The sequence below is a fragment of the Podarcis gaigeae genome (genome assembly GCF_964106915.1).
Source record: "Podarcis gaigeae genome assembly, chromosome: 3".
In the NCBI taxonomy this organism is placed as follows: domain Eukaryota; kingdom Metazoa; phylum Chordata; class Lepidosauria; order Squamata; family Lacertidae; genus Podarcis; species Podarcis gaigeae.
Window position 1 is genome coordinate 113,874,502 of NC_139680.1, and position 14,192 is coordinate 113,888,693.

The following is a 14,192-nucleotide window of genomic DNA, read 5'->3' on the forward strand; positions in this document are numbered from 1 at the left end:
CCCCCCCCCCCACTGCTGTCATTCTCTCTGGGCTACCTAAGTCTTCTACAATTCCCCAGACTGCCTCCATATTAAGCCTGCTGTGTACAGCTTTATTATAGTGTGGTGGTGAAGGGACATTAATATTCCTTGGGTTGCCTCTGACAGATTATTTACATGCGCCCATCTGAGCTCATACCCGAAAGCCACTCTGAGGTGCTCCAATTGTAAAGGCAAATGAAGAACACATATTCCCCGCAGGGATCGGGACTAACCTTCCCGCACCACAAACAGACACACACACGCATACCTCAAACCTTGCCCTCACCAACCTGACTCAACACCACCTCGGAATGAGGAATGTGCTCAGGGGCTGGCAAGGGGTGGCTCGCCCCACGGAGGGAAGCAAAACACACCTCCCTGAAATAAGTTTTTAAAATGCAGGAGGAGCAGAGGAAAAGGCTGCCTAGCAAACTCCACCACGCCTCATCAGGAGCACGTTTGCATACTAAAATGGGCTGGGAAATAGCAGGAAGATGTTCCTAATTCAGACAACATCAAAACTAGGTTGGCATGGAGAAAAAGGAGCTCTTCTCTCTCTCCCTCCAAAGGCAGGAGCTTCAACACAAAGATGCGCCTTCGGTTGGGTTTAAAACTTGAGCAAAGACAGCCATTTTGCAACACTTTCTACCCCACTTTTAACCACACATCTGCACCTGTTGGCTCACAAAAGCCAGCTTACCACTTGGCAGGATTTTATCAACGACCAAGCTAGCAAGAGTGAGACACCTCAGCCCAGGGTAGTTTGCTCATATAGATGAGCACCCCGACAATGCCCAGTGAGATGTTTGGTCCTGGAGAGAGATTCAGCAGAGAAACACCCCTTCCCCAGCAAGCACAGGCACACACCATTGCAATGTTGCAGTATATCATTTGAAACACAAAGACAAAGATTTCAGGGACAGGGAAAATAAACAGAATGATGCTAAGGCTCACTTTGGGATACATTCAAGATTAAATTGCTTTTCGAAAAACGAAGTCAGTACATTTTTATGAGCCCTTGTTGTTACTTTCTTCTACCTCATAATATCTATAGCAACTTCATCAACAAAAGGTTCGTTCCCTTTGGTTTTTAATGCAATGGGAGATGAGATGCCTCTTTTATTCTTAACCAAATGGTGAGCCCAGATTCAGTAAGGGTCACCAGACACACAGTGATACCTCAGGTTACATACGCTTCAGGTTACAGACTCCACTAACCCAGAAATAGTACCTCAGGTTAAGAAATTTGCTTCAGGATAAGAACAGAAATTGCGCGGCGGCGGCACAATGGCAGCGGGAGGCCCCATTAGCTAAAGTGGTGTCTCAGGTTAAGAACAGTTTCAGGTTAAGAACAGACCTCCGGAACGAATTAAGTCCTTAACCTGAGGTACCACTGTATGCCGTCTGAAACCGAAATGTGTTTTGAGAGGGGGAGTAGACAGCTCCTCCCTGAGGAAAGAAATTGCACCTAATGTCTTGCCGCCACTAGGCTTGACCATCTACTGGGCAGATGCAACATTTGTCCTAGTTGCTTAACCCTAGAGAGGGAATAGACCAGTCTTCCTTCTAAAAGAGGAAGGCGGTAAATCTATGAGGGAAGATTGATGAGGGAAGGTGGAGGTAGAACTTTGAGTCCCAAGTGGAGAAGACATGAAAGGGAAGGTGATGCAAGCCTTAAAGGAAGGATGGTATGATAAGGCTGCTCTTGGAGCAGAAAGAGGAGGAGAGATATCTTCTGACCAGGACATCTAAATAGGCAGCACTGGGCCTACATATCCCTTCAGTTATGACAGGCACAGAAACACACATTGGCAACCTTCCTGAAAGTATGTCCCCAAGAACATGGGTTTATATTTCTGTACATCCATGTTTTACTATCTGCTCACTGTGATGTGAACAATTCAGTTGGCTTCACAAGTGGCAAAAGAGCAAATATTTCCTCATATGCACCGTCCTTCAACACTTACAATTCTCATGTATGCAGAATGTAAAATTCTGAGGAGTAGGTAGTTAGCCTAGTCTCAATAGCATATAACCTATGCAGAAATAGCAACTTTGCATATCTACTTTCATTTTGCAGCCACAAGGACCTATAGAGAGCTAAGACCTGGTCACTGGAAATTCTCTTCTGGCTCCCCCTTCCCCAGCTTCTGAGATTTCAAACCTATCTTCAAATCTTCACAGGCTAGAAACTTGTTTTTCTTTTTGCGTGTATGATTTTGCTTAGAAAAATTAAAAGCAATGTTCTCAGGATGCTGAATTCTCTGCCGAACACTTTTGCACTGCAGCATACAAAACACTCCTGCATATAGTAGCTATTCCTATGTGTTTAATCTGTAAGCACAGTATACATATATGAAAACCTGTACTGTAGTTAGAGAGCCCATAGTCCTATGAAATACCAACTGTTCTAGGATCCTATCAAAAAAAAAAAATCTAAGCAGTAACATAAGACTGATGTAACAGACATGGATCAAGTTATTCACTGATTGAACAATAAAACTTAGAAGTTTATATGCTCATCTGAACAAGACTTTTTGGAAAAGAGGACAAGGAAAATCAATTTTAAATGAAAATTAATGAAGTACTATTGGCTGAGCTCATGTTCCCTGATATTATTTACAAAAGACATTCCTAATCTTATTTACTCCACAATCTGATATAGCGGTATGACCAAAGCGAACAAAACTGGACGAGCACACTGTACACAATACAAAATGTAGATTTTCCAGGCAATAAGGAGAAGACTCTTTACATGGCCTCTTCACACATTACCAGCACGGTGTATACACAGGTACGCTCATGAGGGAGGTTGAATGAGCAAGGTGCCATCCTGTAGAGTATACAAACCAGGGTTTCTTCCTGTGAAATGCAATCTTGAGCAGAGTACAGGCAGTGACAATTTTAGGCATGTCCAACTGAAGCATGACTGCCAACGTGTATGTCATTTTGGACCGGGAAGAGGGAGGAATGGGGGCAGAATGGGGGGCCAGAATAGGGGGGTATGTGTTTTCCACCGAAGCACTTTGACCCAGAACGCAACCCCCGCAGAAACAGGGAGTTGCCTGTAATCATAGCGCCTGATCCAGCTGGCCTCTGCCAACAGGGGGAGTTTCACCATAACAAAGGAACCCCCCTACATGAAACCACATTGGAGCACATGCAATTGCCAGCAGTAGCTAGGGAAAAGCCCCAAAATGGGGAATACATACACAGCATACAAGGAGTAGAGCTGGATCTGCTGGACTGAAAGCCAACACTTTCCTGATGAGGGACCCAATATGCACCCCTGTGCAGCACCAGCCCGGACGTGATGCAATGAAAATGGGGGGGGGGGGTCCACCTTCACAGGTAGGGCTGAGGATGCAGTAAAGAATCCCTTTCCCGCCACACCCCAGTTAGAATTGCTCTGTGAGATTCTATATTCAAACATGCACCCAATCAGTTAAACATGCATAAACAAAGCACTCATTCTCACAGCAATGCTACTTAAAAAATTTCCCCCCCAAAAAACCACCCTATTATTGTTACATAGGAAAATGTATTAATTCTACTATTAGTTTAATATAACAAAATGCCATATTGTTTTTGGTCACTCCAACTGCAGCTTGGGGGGTGAGAGAAGTTGGTTTTGCTGTACAATATTGTATCAAACTGAATGAGGTCTGAAAAGTGAATTTTGTCCGAAAGATTCTGCATATTCTAAGTGACAAACGCATGCATATTTCACATACACTGTCTGAAATTATTATGTCACTTTGGTTCTCGTTTTGCGTTTGAAAGGCTCACACAAAGAATGCGGGTTCTTGGCATTTCACAAAGCTGAAATAGTTTCAATCTGTTTCACAATATTAGAAGCCTGCATGAAAGAATTATTTCCTTCCTCTTCATTTTGATCTAAAATATTTTGTTTATTCATTGGTACTCTACTTGCCCCCCCCCCACGACACACACAGACACACACGCAAACCTCCCCTCCTCCAGTGTCCCTGCTGAGCCCCCATAAATCAATCTTTTTATTGTCTAAGCAAGTCCAGCCGCACAAGGCCTTGCATTTATTAAATTATTTTGGAGCTGATACAGATATAATCAGATATAATATATATAGTAGATATTAGAGAGAGAGAGAGAGAGAGAGAGAGAGAGAGAGAGAGAGAGAGAGAGAGAGAGATCAGTGCTTTCTTCTGGGAGTACACAGGGGTACACATACTGCTAAACATTTTGTGAATCTAAGTTCGGCCTCATTGAGGGGCAGTATTTCAATATGAGTAGGAAAATGAGAGTACCCCTAAACATTTTTTTTAGAAAAAAAGCACTGTATATAATGACTGGAAACTGAAATGTGGATAAATGGATAAATAGACAGATCTATTTGATTTGCATCCAGGTCTATTTCGATTCATTGGCTGTGCGACAATTAAATGCCAGACACTCAAACGAGAAAGAAAGAATGACGGTATTCATAATCCCTTATGCCGAACGATACTCTTGTGAGAGAAGAAATTGTGTTAATTCGAGGAACTTCAGCCCATGTGGAGGCTGCTTTGAAATACTTATGCTCGATCAGAAGGAAACTTCTCTGCATGCTGTTATTGTTTATTCACACACAATAAATATGGATACACACTCACACATACATACACACTTTGGAAGTGGTGTAGAAAAAAAGAGATTCCATATATATGTTTGAAGTAACAGCTGATTTTTGCATCAATCATCTGGAATGGAGAGGGTGGAGAAAAACCAGTACAATTCCCCCCCCCCCCACCTGCTGTTCCCATAAACAAAGGATGAACACGAGACACGTGGAGCTTTCTCCCAAATTGCAACTTGAGAAACAAACGTGGGGAAGCGCACACATGCCAATTATATCACACATACATCTCGCTCCAAAACTGCTCCCCTCTTGTGCGTGCAAATCAGAAGAACTTTGGGGTCGTCTGCAACATAGCATGGTTTTTCTTTGCTTGACAGAAGTAAAATTTCACATCCAAACAGGCCTCTGGGTTTAATTAAGCTTCTCCAAAGTCTTCTGACAACGGTCCAGCCAGAGAAAGGCAGGCACTTCTGTAGCTCAGTCGTGCAATTGTTGTGACGGTTCTATTTACAATTTGTCTTGGAAAGACTCGCTCTGACATTGTGCTTTGACCAAAAAACAACAACAGCCAGCCTGCCAGTTCACAACCTTTCCTGTGTCTTATTTACAAATGCTGCTCACATGGTGTGATCCAGGAAGCATTCCTTTTGCCTTTGGGAATTCCCTCCAAATTTTTTCAGCTTAAAACAATCTTCTGTGTCCTTCTGAATTGAGCAAGATCAGCTAATGGCTGGCGCTTAGCACTGGAGCTGTTTCCCACCTGCCCATCCAAACTTCAACTTTTAATTTCTGGAATCTAAAATATCTCAATTCCTCAGAGTTGCTAAATTTAAAAAAAAAAATCCATTTGCACACCACAACATTATAACCTCAAATGGGTTAGTTCTACACCTAGTCTGTTTATTGAAGATATTGGCCGGTAGGGGGGCTGCAAACAAACCCCCTACTTTCTAATTGCAGGAAGCACATCACACTTAGCTGGGTTAATTTCCCAATAGATTATGACATGAGAAATGTATGGCTGGGTTTGTATGGAAAGCAAGGTTACAAAAAAATATACGTCATGATTTAAAGGGGGTCTCCTCTCTTGTACGGCATATAGAAGATCCATGCATATTCGCAAATTAAATATATAGGTGCACATACACATATCATAATCCAGTTAGGTATAACTGAAGCACAGAATCCTATTTCCCCACCACTATATGCCACCCAAATTTATATAATGGACAGGCTCTTAAAAGCTAATAGAGAAAGATTACCTAGCTATGCATTTATCTTCTTGCCCACATATGTCTTCCACACCTTTCCCCACACATCATCAAAGTCTGGCCAGTGGCTGCGAAACATTGCTATAAGAGGTTTTAAAGGGCCAGGTGCATGCACTTTTTGATATACAGATTCTATTAATTTTCTGGTTAGATTTTTTTTTTCTGCTGCTGCTGCAACAGATCAACATCAACTAAAAAATTCTGTGTCACTCCAGAGCCTGTGGACAAGTTAACCCATATGCTTAGATGTTAATGAACGCACATATTCAGGGAACGGGCAGGGAGGGGGAGGAAGCGAGAATTTATCGTTTGTACAATGTGGGCTGTTGAAATATCACATCAATGACAGTTCTAGCTTTCCTCTATCTAGAACGAGAGAGTTAAAAGATGCATCATCTCACTGCACAGCAGAGTGACTCAGTAGCTTGTTTCTTCTGTTTCAAAGCAGTGAACCCTAAGCATTATTTATCCTAAGAAAACAGCCTTTTATTGTAATACACAAGCTTTCTGACTAGAAAATGGCTCAATGAGTATCCGTATTTAATATGAAAAAGGGCAATAAACGCCTTACTGCAGGATTCTTAACTAGACCTGCTCTTGCGTTGTTACAAAGGAGGATTTTGCTCCTGTTTTTTTCCTAGACACTTATCATGAAAGATCATCTCTTCAAGAGTTATCTAAAACACCGGATTCCCCACCCACTCCAGCACCTGCCCATCTATCCAAATGTCATGGTCAGCTAGTCTTTTCTTTTTCAGGACTGGCACAGCAAGAGACGGGGGAAAGGAATGTGTGGGTGTGTGGCATCCCATCAACCCCCTGAAATGTTCCCCACCCTTAGCTCAGCCTGAGAGAAAATGTTAATTTCACTTGGAATTCAAAGAATGGGAATGGAGAGGTTATCACCACTTGAGTTTATACTGAAACGTTAGCTCAGTGGTGTGTCAAAATTTGTCCTGGAATCGCTTAAAACGCCTGGGCAGGGGAAAATGAAATGAGATTATAGAAGGGGGGAGGAATTATCATAATTATTGTTAGGAAGCAACATTTGATCCCCCCACCCCTGGCTGCATCAACGATTTACGAAAACTGTTTTCCACTTGAGAAAGAGAAACCCAGAATTCTTTGGGTACTCTCACTTTCTAATAAACTCTGGAAGAGACAGTGAAAGACAATCACCTCATCACCTATAATACATACAGGTCCTATATGTTGGAAGAGAATCTTGCAACAGTACTCTTGCATATGCACAAAAGGCACAAAGGGGAGCCCTGCTGGATCAACCCAAAGGTCCATCAGGCCCAGTGTACTGTGCCTCCTAAATGACCAAGTAGATTCATCCCAGATGCCTATGGGCAGAGCCTGAAGGCAACACCCCTCCCTTGCTATGCCCCCCCCCAGCTCCTGTTATTCAGGGCCGTATTTCCTCTGAATATGAGGTTCATTTAACCATCAAAGCTAATAGCCCCTGGGAGACCTCTCCTCTTCCTCCTCTTCAATGGATTTGTCTAATCCCTTTCGAAAGCCATCTATCCCAGTGACTGCCATCACACCTTGTGGCAGAGAATTCTGTAAAATTAACTGTGCAATTTGTCTGCCTCAAATCTACTGCCAGTCAATTTTACTGGATGAACTGTAGTTCTAAGTGCATCTAGTCCATACGTCCATTTTCCATTCTGCCTTTCCCACAACCATCAGCAAAGCAAAATCAACAGGCTGTGACAAAACTCTAGGGCCAATTGTATTTAATCACTCAAGTCACCTTTCATGTTTTACCTTTTAAAAAAATAAAGATGGTATAAATATCAATTTTGTGTGTGTGTCTTTTAAAAAAAAATTATGTATTTTTATCTGCAGTTTCAATGTACGCTTATACACAGAGTGGCGATTCTAAGTGTTGTCGAGGATGAAGGGGACAGCAGTTTTTCTAAATTTGCAAGCAAGAGGTATGATCTTATTTTGGGATCAGTCGCTCTACCTTGCATATGAACTGTGTTTATGTTGAGATGTTAGAAATCAGCTCTCTGAGCAATTTGAGGAGAGAAGATGGATGAAAGCATCTCACCATAGTAACATGAAGAGCTCTGAATTTCTGAAAACACTGTACAAATGCCAAGTATCACTACAACTGTGCCCCCAAATCTTAAGCCCAGGATAGGAAAAACGCCAGACACAGAACTGGGAAACCGGAACTCAAATGCCTCCTCCTCTCTGAACTCATATTCTGACTTTGGAAACATCTCTTGCCTCTCCAGCCTCAATTTCTTTCCTCGAAAATGGAAACCAATATTATCAGTTTCTGCAAGGACCAATAGAAAGAAGGCAAAAGCATTTTTGCTTTGGTGAAAAGCAAATCGCCAGTGACTGATGACACAAATCAGAGTTCACCAGACTTTGGTAGGATGTTGATCCTGGAAATGTGAGCAACTTATTCAGTGGCTTGTTCACATCAGCAATGCAACCCACGTCAAAGTTCAGCAAAACAGTAGAAATGCATTAAACAAAAGCCATCTCTCTCTTCTTGCCTTTCTGTCACATCTTGAACCAAACAATATATCTAGAACACCTAGATACTCTTTTGCTGGGTCTTCCCCTTCACACACACACTCACACACACACCTTAATTCTTGCTTGACAGACACTGCTTTCTGTCTTTTATACAAAGCTGTTCAATATGTAAATACCACATTACATCACAGAAGGGCTGCTCCATATTTGGTGATTTAGCAAGCCTGCAGTACACAAAAGATCTGAAAATCCTTCCGGAAAGTGCCGGACTCACTAATGATACCTCATTCCCGTTCGGAACAAGGATGGCACGTGACGTAATGGTCAGAGCCTCACATGACGCTACAGCAGCTTAACCTACATACTATAAAGATAATCACACTGCAGTTTTGATTTTTTAAAAATAAAAAAGCCTGCCCAATCAGCATCCTTGCTGTTTAATTTCAATACACATAAAGGACTAGCCTTATTTATTCAAGTGGTGAGGATCACACAAAGCCTAAGATAATCAGAAGTTTGGATAAATGGGAGTGTTGCTTATGAAGAGCAATTCTGACATGGGGTTATGCAGGGGACAACCACAAAATAATGCATAATACAGAAGTTGGAACACAGATAGTGATTGCTGGATAACTGAAGTTCACAATAGAAGCTGACTTACATTTTTAACATGCAAACAAATCAAGCCAAGCTTTTAGGAATTACAATTAGAAGTTTAAAAGGGCAAAAAATATGTATACTAAAAATTAGAGATAAATGAAATTAAAATAGCTAAGTTGCTGGTATCCACAAAACAGTGGATGGGAGCCTTCATATCACACAGAACTCTTCTTCAGGCAAAGCAAAAACAACAAAAACCCCAAAATTTGCAGCTATAGCTTATTTGCATTATGCCTTATTTTGGAAAACTTACACCTGAAGAAGAATCCTACAAAATCTGAAAACTTGCATCTGGCTGGCCTAGTAAAAAGTATTTATTTGCTTGCTCTGCCTCTTTGTTTGTTCAGAGGAAGTATAAGGTTTTAATAACATGAGGGGACATGCAAGTTCTACTAGAGATGCATACAAAAAAGATCTGAAGAAAATAACGTATGTGGTGATTTATCCATATAAGCCATTTAGTACAAAACTTCATTCAAATTCAGAATTCCAGCAAACTGCAAATGGACGAATTAAACATTGTGGCTTTTTGGATGCTTTGAAGTTGGCAATCACTTTCAATGTTCGTTGTGTTCTAACTCTTGATGAAAAATAACGATTTCGGCAATAAAATCTAAGCACTGCTTCCCATGCATGCTCACTCAGACACACGCTATTCCACGAAAGAAAACAACCGACTCTGCAAAACCTGTGACGCTTAAGTTCCAATCTTAGTGGCCCCGGAACCTGAACTGTAATGTTTAGAAAGATAAAATTTCAAAAAGGTGACAAATTTCGATTCCTCAACTATGTTCCAGAACTATTAAGTTTATTTTAATTACTGTATTTTAGGTGGGGGGGGGGGAGGACTGAGAATGTCCTTCTGTTCCTACATTTGAGATGGGGAAAACGCCAGACTACTTATGCTGCTGTAGCCCTACCAACTTTAGACAGGACTATGCCAATTTAACTGGACTTTGAACTGCACCCTTACTTAGCCAGAGAGAGAGAGAGAGAGAGAGAGAGAGAGAGAGAGAGAGAGAGAGAGAGAGAGAGATTGTGTATAAGGCCAGATGGGGCAGGGAGATGCAATACAGCATGTGATTTACACACAGTCCTTCTCCTAATACCACAATATCCCTTAGGCTATTAAAACAAGAGCACAAGTGATACTTTATGCTAACTCTCCCAGCCTTCCCTTTTACTTAACAGATCTATGTCATTTCTGATGCTGCATATTTTTAAAAGCAGCCTCCTCCTCCTCTTTAAAGGGATAGCAGCCTTTTGCCAACTGTATCCTAACAACGAATAGGACCCTTATTAGCCAGGCGGAATTAACGGATCTCATATTAACGTCCAAACATATTTTCACTTAATTTTATTTTTATGAAACGCACACATACATGCAAATGCTTGTGTAACATGCAAATGCATGTGTAATTGTAATTTGCCAGTAATTACAATTATAGATAGATAGATAGATAGATGATAGATAGATAGATAGATAGATAGATAGATAGATAGATAGATAGATATAGATAGATATAGATAGATAGATGATAGATGATAGATAGATAGATAGATAGATAGATAGATAGATAGATAGATAGATAATTAGCTGCCGGGAACGACATCCATTACTTTTATTTTCTCTCCCCCCCCCCGCCCCATTTAATTACGCATTGGGATGTGTGCCACTGCCCGGGGGAGAAAGCCAATCCACCTTGGACATTTGTATGGGTGGCATGTGGCGGTGTAAAGCCTCTGAAGAAAATCAAGATACATCTGTCAAAACCACATCAGAGACAAGAGACAGTGGGGGGGGGGGACATTTATCATTTGGCTGAAGAGGCAGGACTGCAAGGAAGCAGGCCTCCTCCCCTGTCAAACCAACCTTTTGAAATTTCCAACGTGCCCTTAAACTTTTCGAATACGCGAGCCTGCACGCCACAGCAACTGCCCTCTCTACTCTGGCCTGGGCAGTGGAAAATGGCATCTTAAAGTCAAGGTCAGCCGTGTCACTTCGCCAAGGGGCTGCCTTTAATTACAACCCACTCGGTGACAGCCAATATGGATCGGAGGCTGGGGGAGAAGTTAACCCTTCCCCCTCTACACGCACCCGTTGCAAGCCAGAGTTTGCACACACACATAAAAAAAGCGTAATTAAAAGAAGAGAAAGGAAAGCAACCGGCTCCAGCAGACATGAGGAAAGCAGGTACAATTAAAAATAAAAAAAATGATAGAGCAGGCCTGTGGCATTCAAATGAGTTTTTTTGGCACTGCATGCACAGACCATTGTGATCAGGCTGAGGTTTTAGCTATCTAAACACTTGGGGGGGGGGTACCCCAACTTCAACTGTGCCTTGACAGGCTGGCACTAACAAAGCACAGGCTTCAGAGATGGTTCCAACTAGAAGGCCAAGCAAGCTTCTTCCATCCCTCTCTGTATCGTTGCTTAGTGGTGTGGGGCTGGATTTGTGGAGATGGAAGTGAGGGGAAGGAAACCTCATGGGTCTCTGGATCCAAGAGACTAAGAAGAATAACTGAACCAGGAGCAAGAGGCCAGGACTGACCCTATAGTCCAAATGCATAGTTTACAAAGGAATCGTTTTTTGCACAGCTGTGTTGGGGTTATAGCGGGCATTTCACACAACAAGCAGATAAAATGCAGCAGATAGACCCACATCCCTTAAACAAGCAGGGGGCAGCTGCCAATCAAGTCTCCCTAGCACGTGTTTCCTGCTAGAAGCTTCTGTCCCACCACGTTTACTGCACAAAACATTTGTGCCAACACCAGTGTGACCACATTAAAACACGACTGTGAAGTATGATGCTGTAATGGCATGTTCCCACCTTGAAGTATGTAGGAAGGCATCAGTGGAAATGCAGACACAAAGACAGGCTATTGGGCAGAGGGGCAGGGAACCTAATTCTCATATACTCTCTGGATGACCACACCTGGAACAGCCAGCAGGAGTCAAAAGGACAGGTGTGGAAGTTGAAAAGAAAGCAGCTGGAAACTTAACTCAATGGTGCAGAACAGGAATTGTGATTTTAGGAACGTGTGTGTGTGTTGTGTGCATGCTTGACATGAACATAATTTATCTTGTGAACTGCCAGGTGAAATTTCAGAAAAACAGGCCTCTTACTAAACTTCTATATTTCTAATAGGAAACCACCCCGCAACAACATGCTGGTGCTTTCTCCCACGTTCCCATTCTCTCCCCCCCCCCCCCATCGCTTCGATTTACCTGCTATATGTTCCTGTTTAGGGCAAATTCCTCTAGATGACGTTGACAAACAATCGTCATCCTCGGGTGTGACCTGGACGCCAACCTCCACGGGATTGGATGCCTTTCGCAGCTCGCTCGGCGAGGGCGAAGGGGGCTTATCCACAGCCTTCTCTAGGCAAAGACTGCCATTGCATTGCTTCCGTTTGTGCTCAATAAAAACAAGGATGTCCCCCAAAGGAAAGTTCATCTGACACTGGCCACATGTAAGGAGGTCGTGGTCCCCTTCTGGAACTCCCAACGTACCATGATCTGGTTCGTCATCCGTGAGAATGGCTTCGATAGGTTCGGCTGTAGTCAAAGGAAGAGTAGAAGACAATGGTCAGGAACCTTGTAGGAACACAGACAGCTTAAACTGAGTCAAGAGAACTGGCCTGTCTAGCTCAATACTGCCCACACTGACTGGCAGAGGATAATTAGAAGTAGAAGAAGTAGAAGCTAGGCTTAGAGGCAGGGGGCAAGTGGCATGGACTGTCCTTGAACACAGCAGACCAAACATTACAAAAACCAGGAAAGCTGAAACGGTTGTGCTATCTCACCTCCCAAAATCAGCAATAGTGCTATGGGTATTTTTAAATAAAAGATTATCCGTTGTGTTCTGAACAGCAGTCATTCAGGAATAAGAGGCACTACATTAATGTCATTAAGACCTTTCCGTAAAATAAACTTCGGGGGATGACACACCACAGGGGCATGGCATGAAACGTAACCCCATTTTTTTAAAGTTTTCTTTTGCTTTTTAAAAAGACAAACAAGATAAAGCCAGTCCAACCCTGACCGCAAGACAGCAAAGGAGCTTCCTCTTTATAGCATGTTGTCATTCAACAGGAAAACGAATTTATCAGCGATGTCAAGCAGTCCCATCAGAAGCAAAAGAAGCTATAATGAATTATGAGCAATTCAGACTCCCTCTCCCTCTTTTTTGTTACTCTCTCTCTTTTAGAGGGCCCTGAAAAAGCTGCTTTTTCCAGATTAACAATGAATGAATAATCTTAAAAATCACCGATTATATGGTTATTCCTGTTCTCCAAAAGTGAGGATAAGAAAGTTATCTCTTTATATTCCCATGCACATTTTTTTTTAATTTTACTGAAAATGTGCACGTGTGCTTACACTCTTATATCATATGTTAGGGATGGTATGTGTTTGCTTTACGGTGCAGGTATGCATAAACATGCATGTACATGAATATTATAAGAAGGTATCATCACAAGATGATGAAAAAGGCTTGTCTGAGCACCTGACAGGTGGCACACAGCACCCAAAGAGCCCTACATTTTCCGTAGGGACATTTCTGTGCCACATATATACAGGTACATGCAGAAATGCAGAGGATAGCCAAGAACAACTCTCTAAAATAATCCAACAAACAGAAAAATCAAAGGTAATCTGTAATGATTCTATAAATCGACCCATCGTATTATTATTGTCGTGTTTTCTAAAAGTGATTTTCAACCACACCACCCATATTTTTATATCCAAATATATATCTACGAACAATTGTTCCTTACAATTTTGAGAGATAAGGCACTCTTGTAGATGTAAGAAAATAAGCCAATTAGCCTGAGGTAGGATTTACACACACACACACACAAACAGTCCCCCCCCCCAAGAAAGGAATGCCCCAATCATTCAGAATGTATTAACACTGCTGGCCTTGATAAGGTAAAAATCTGTATAAAGACAACTAAATTCCAGCTTTCATAACCAGAGTGGTTAAGTCCTTTCTTTAGATTTGAACAACCTTTCCTAATGTTGTCAAGAGTTGATTAATTTCCTGAACCAGCTCCAGAAAGCTCCATTAAGAGCTTGTTTCTGCACACGCTATTGCCAGTGGATAGTTTAACAAGGCAGATTCATATTAGT

At 42.0% G+C, this 14,192-nt stretch overlaps 1 protein-coding gene across 3 annotated transcripts in view; it reads right to left on the reverse strand.

The window, feature by feature from the left end:
- BCL11A (BCL11 transcription factor A) overlaps positions 1 to 14,192 on the reverse strand; it is a 267,794-nt gene that overhangs the window by 142,275 nt on the left and 111,327 nt on the right. For all 3 annotated transcript variants that reach the window (XM_083733298.1, XM_083733297.1, XM_083733296.1), the window contains one exon: positions 12,288 to 12,617. In XM_083733298.1, the coding sequence (XP_083589424.1) occupies positions 12,288 to 12,617 (330 nt within the window). The remainder of the gene's footprint in view (positions 1 to 12,287; positions 12,618 to 14,192) is intronic.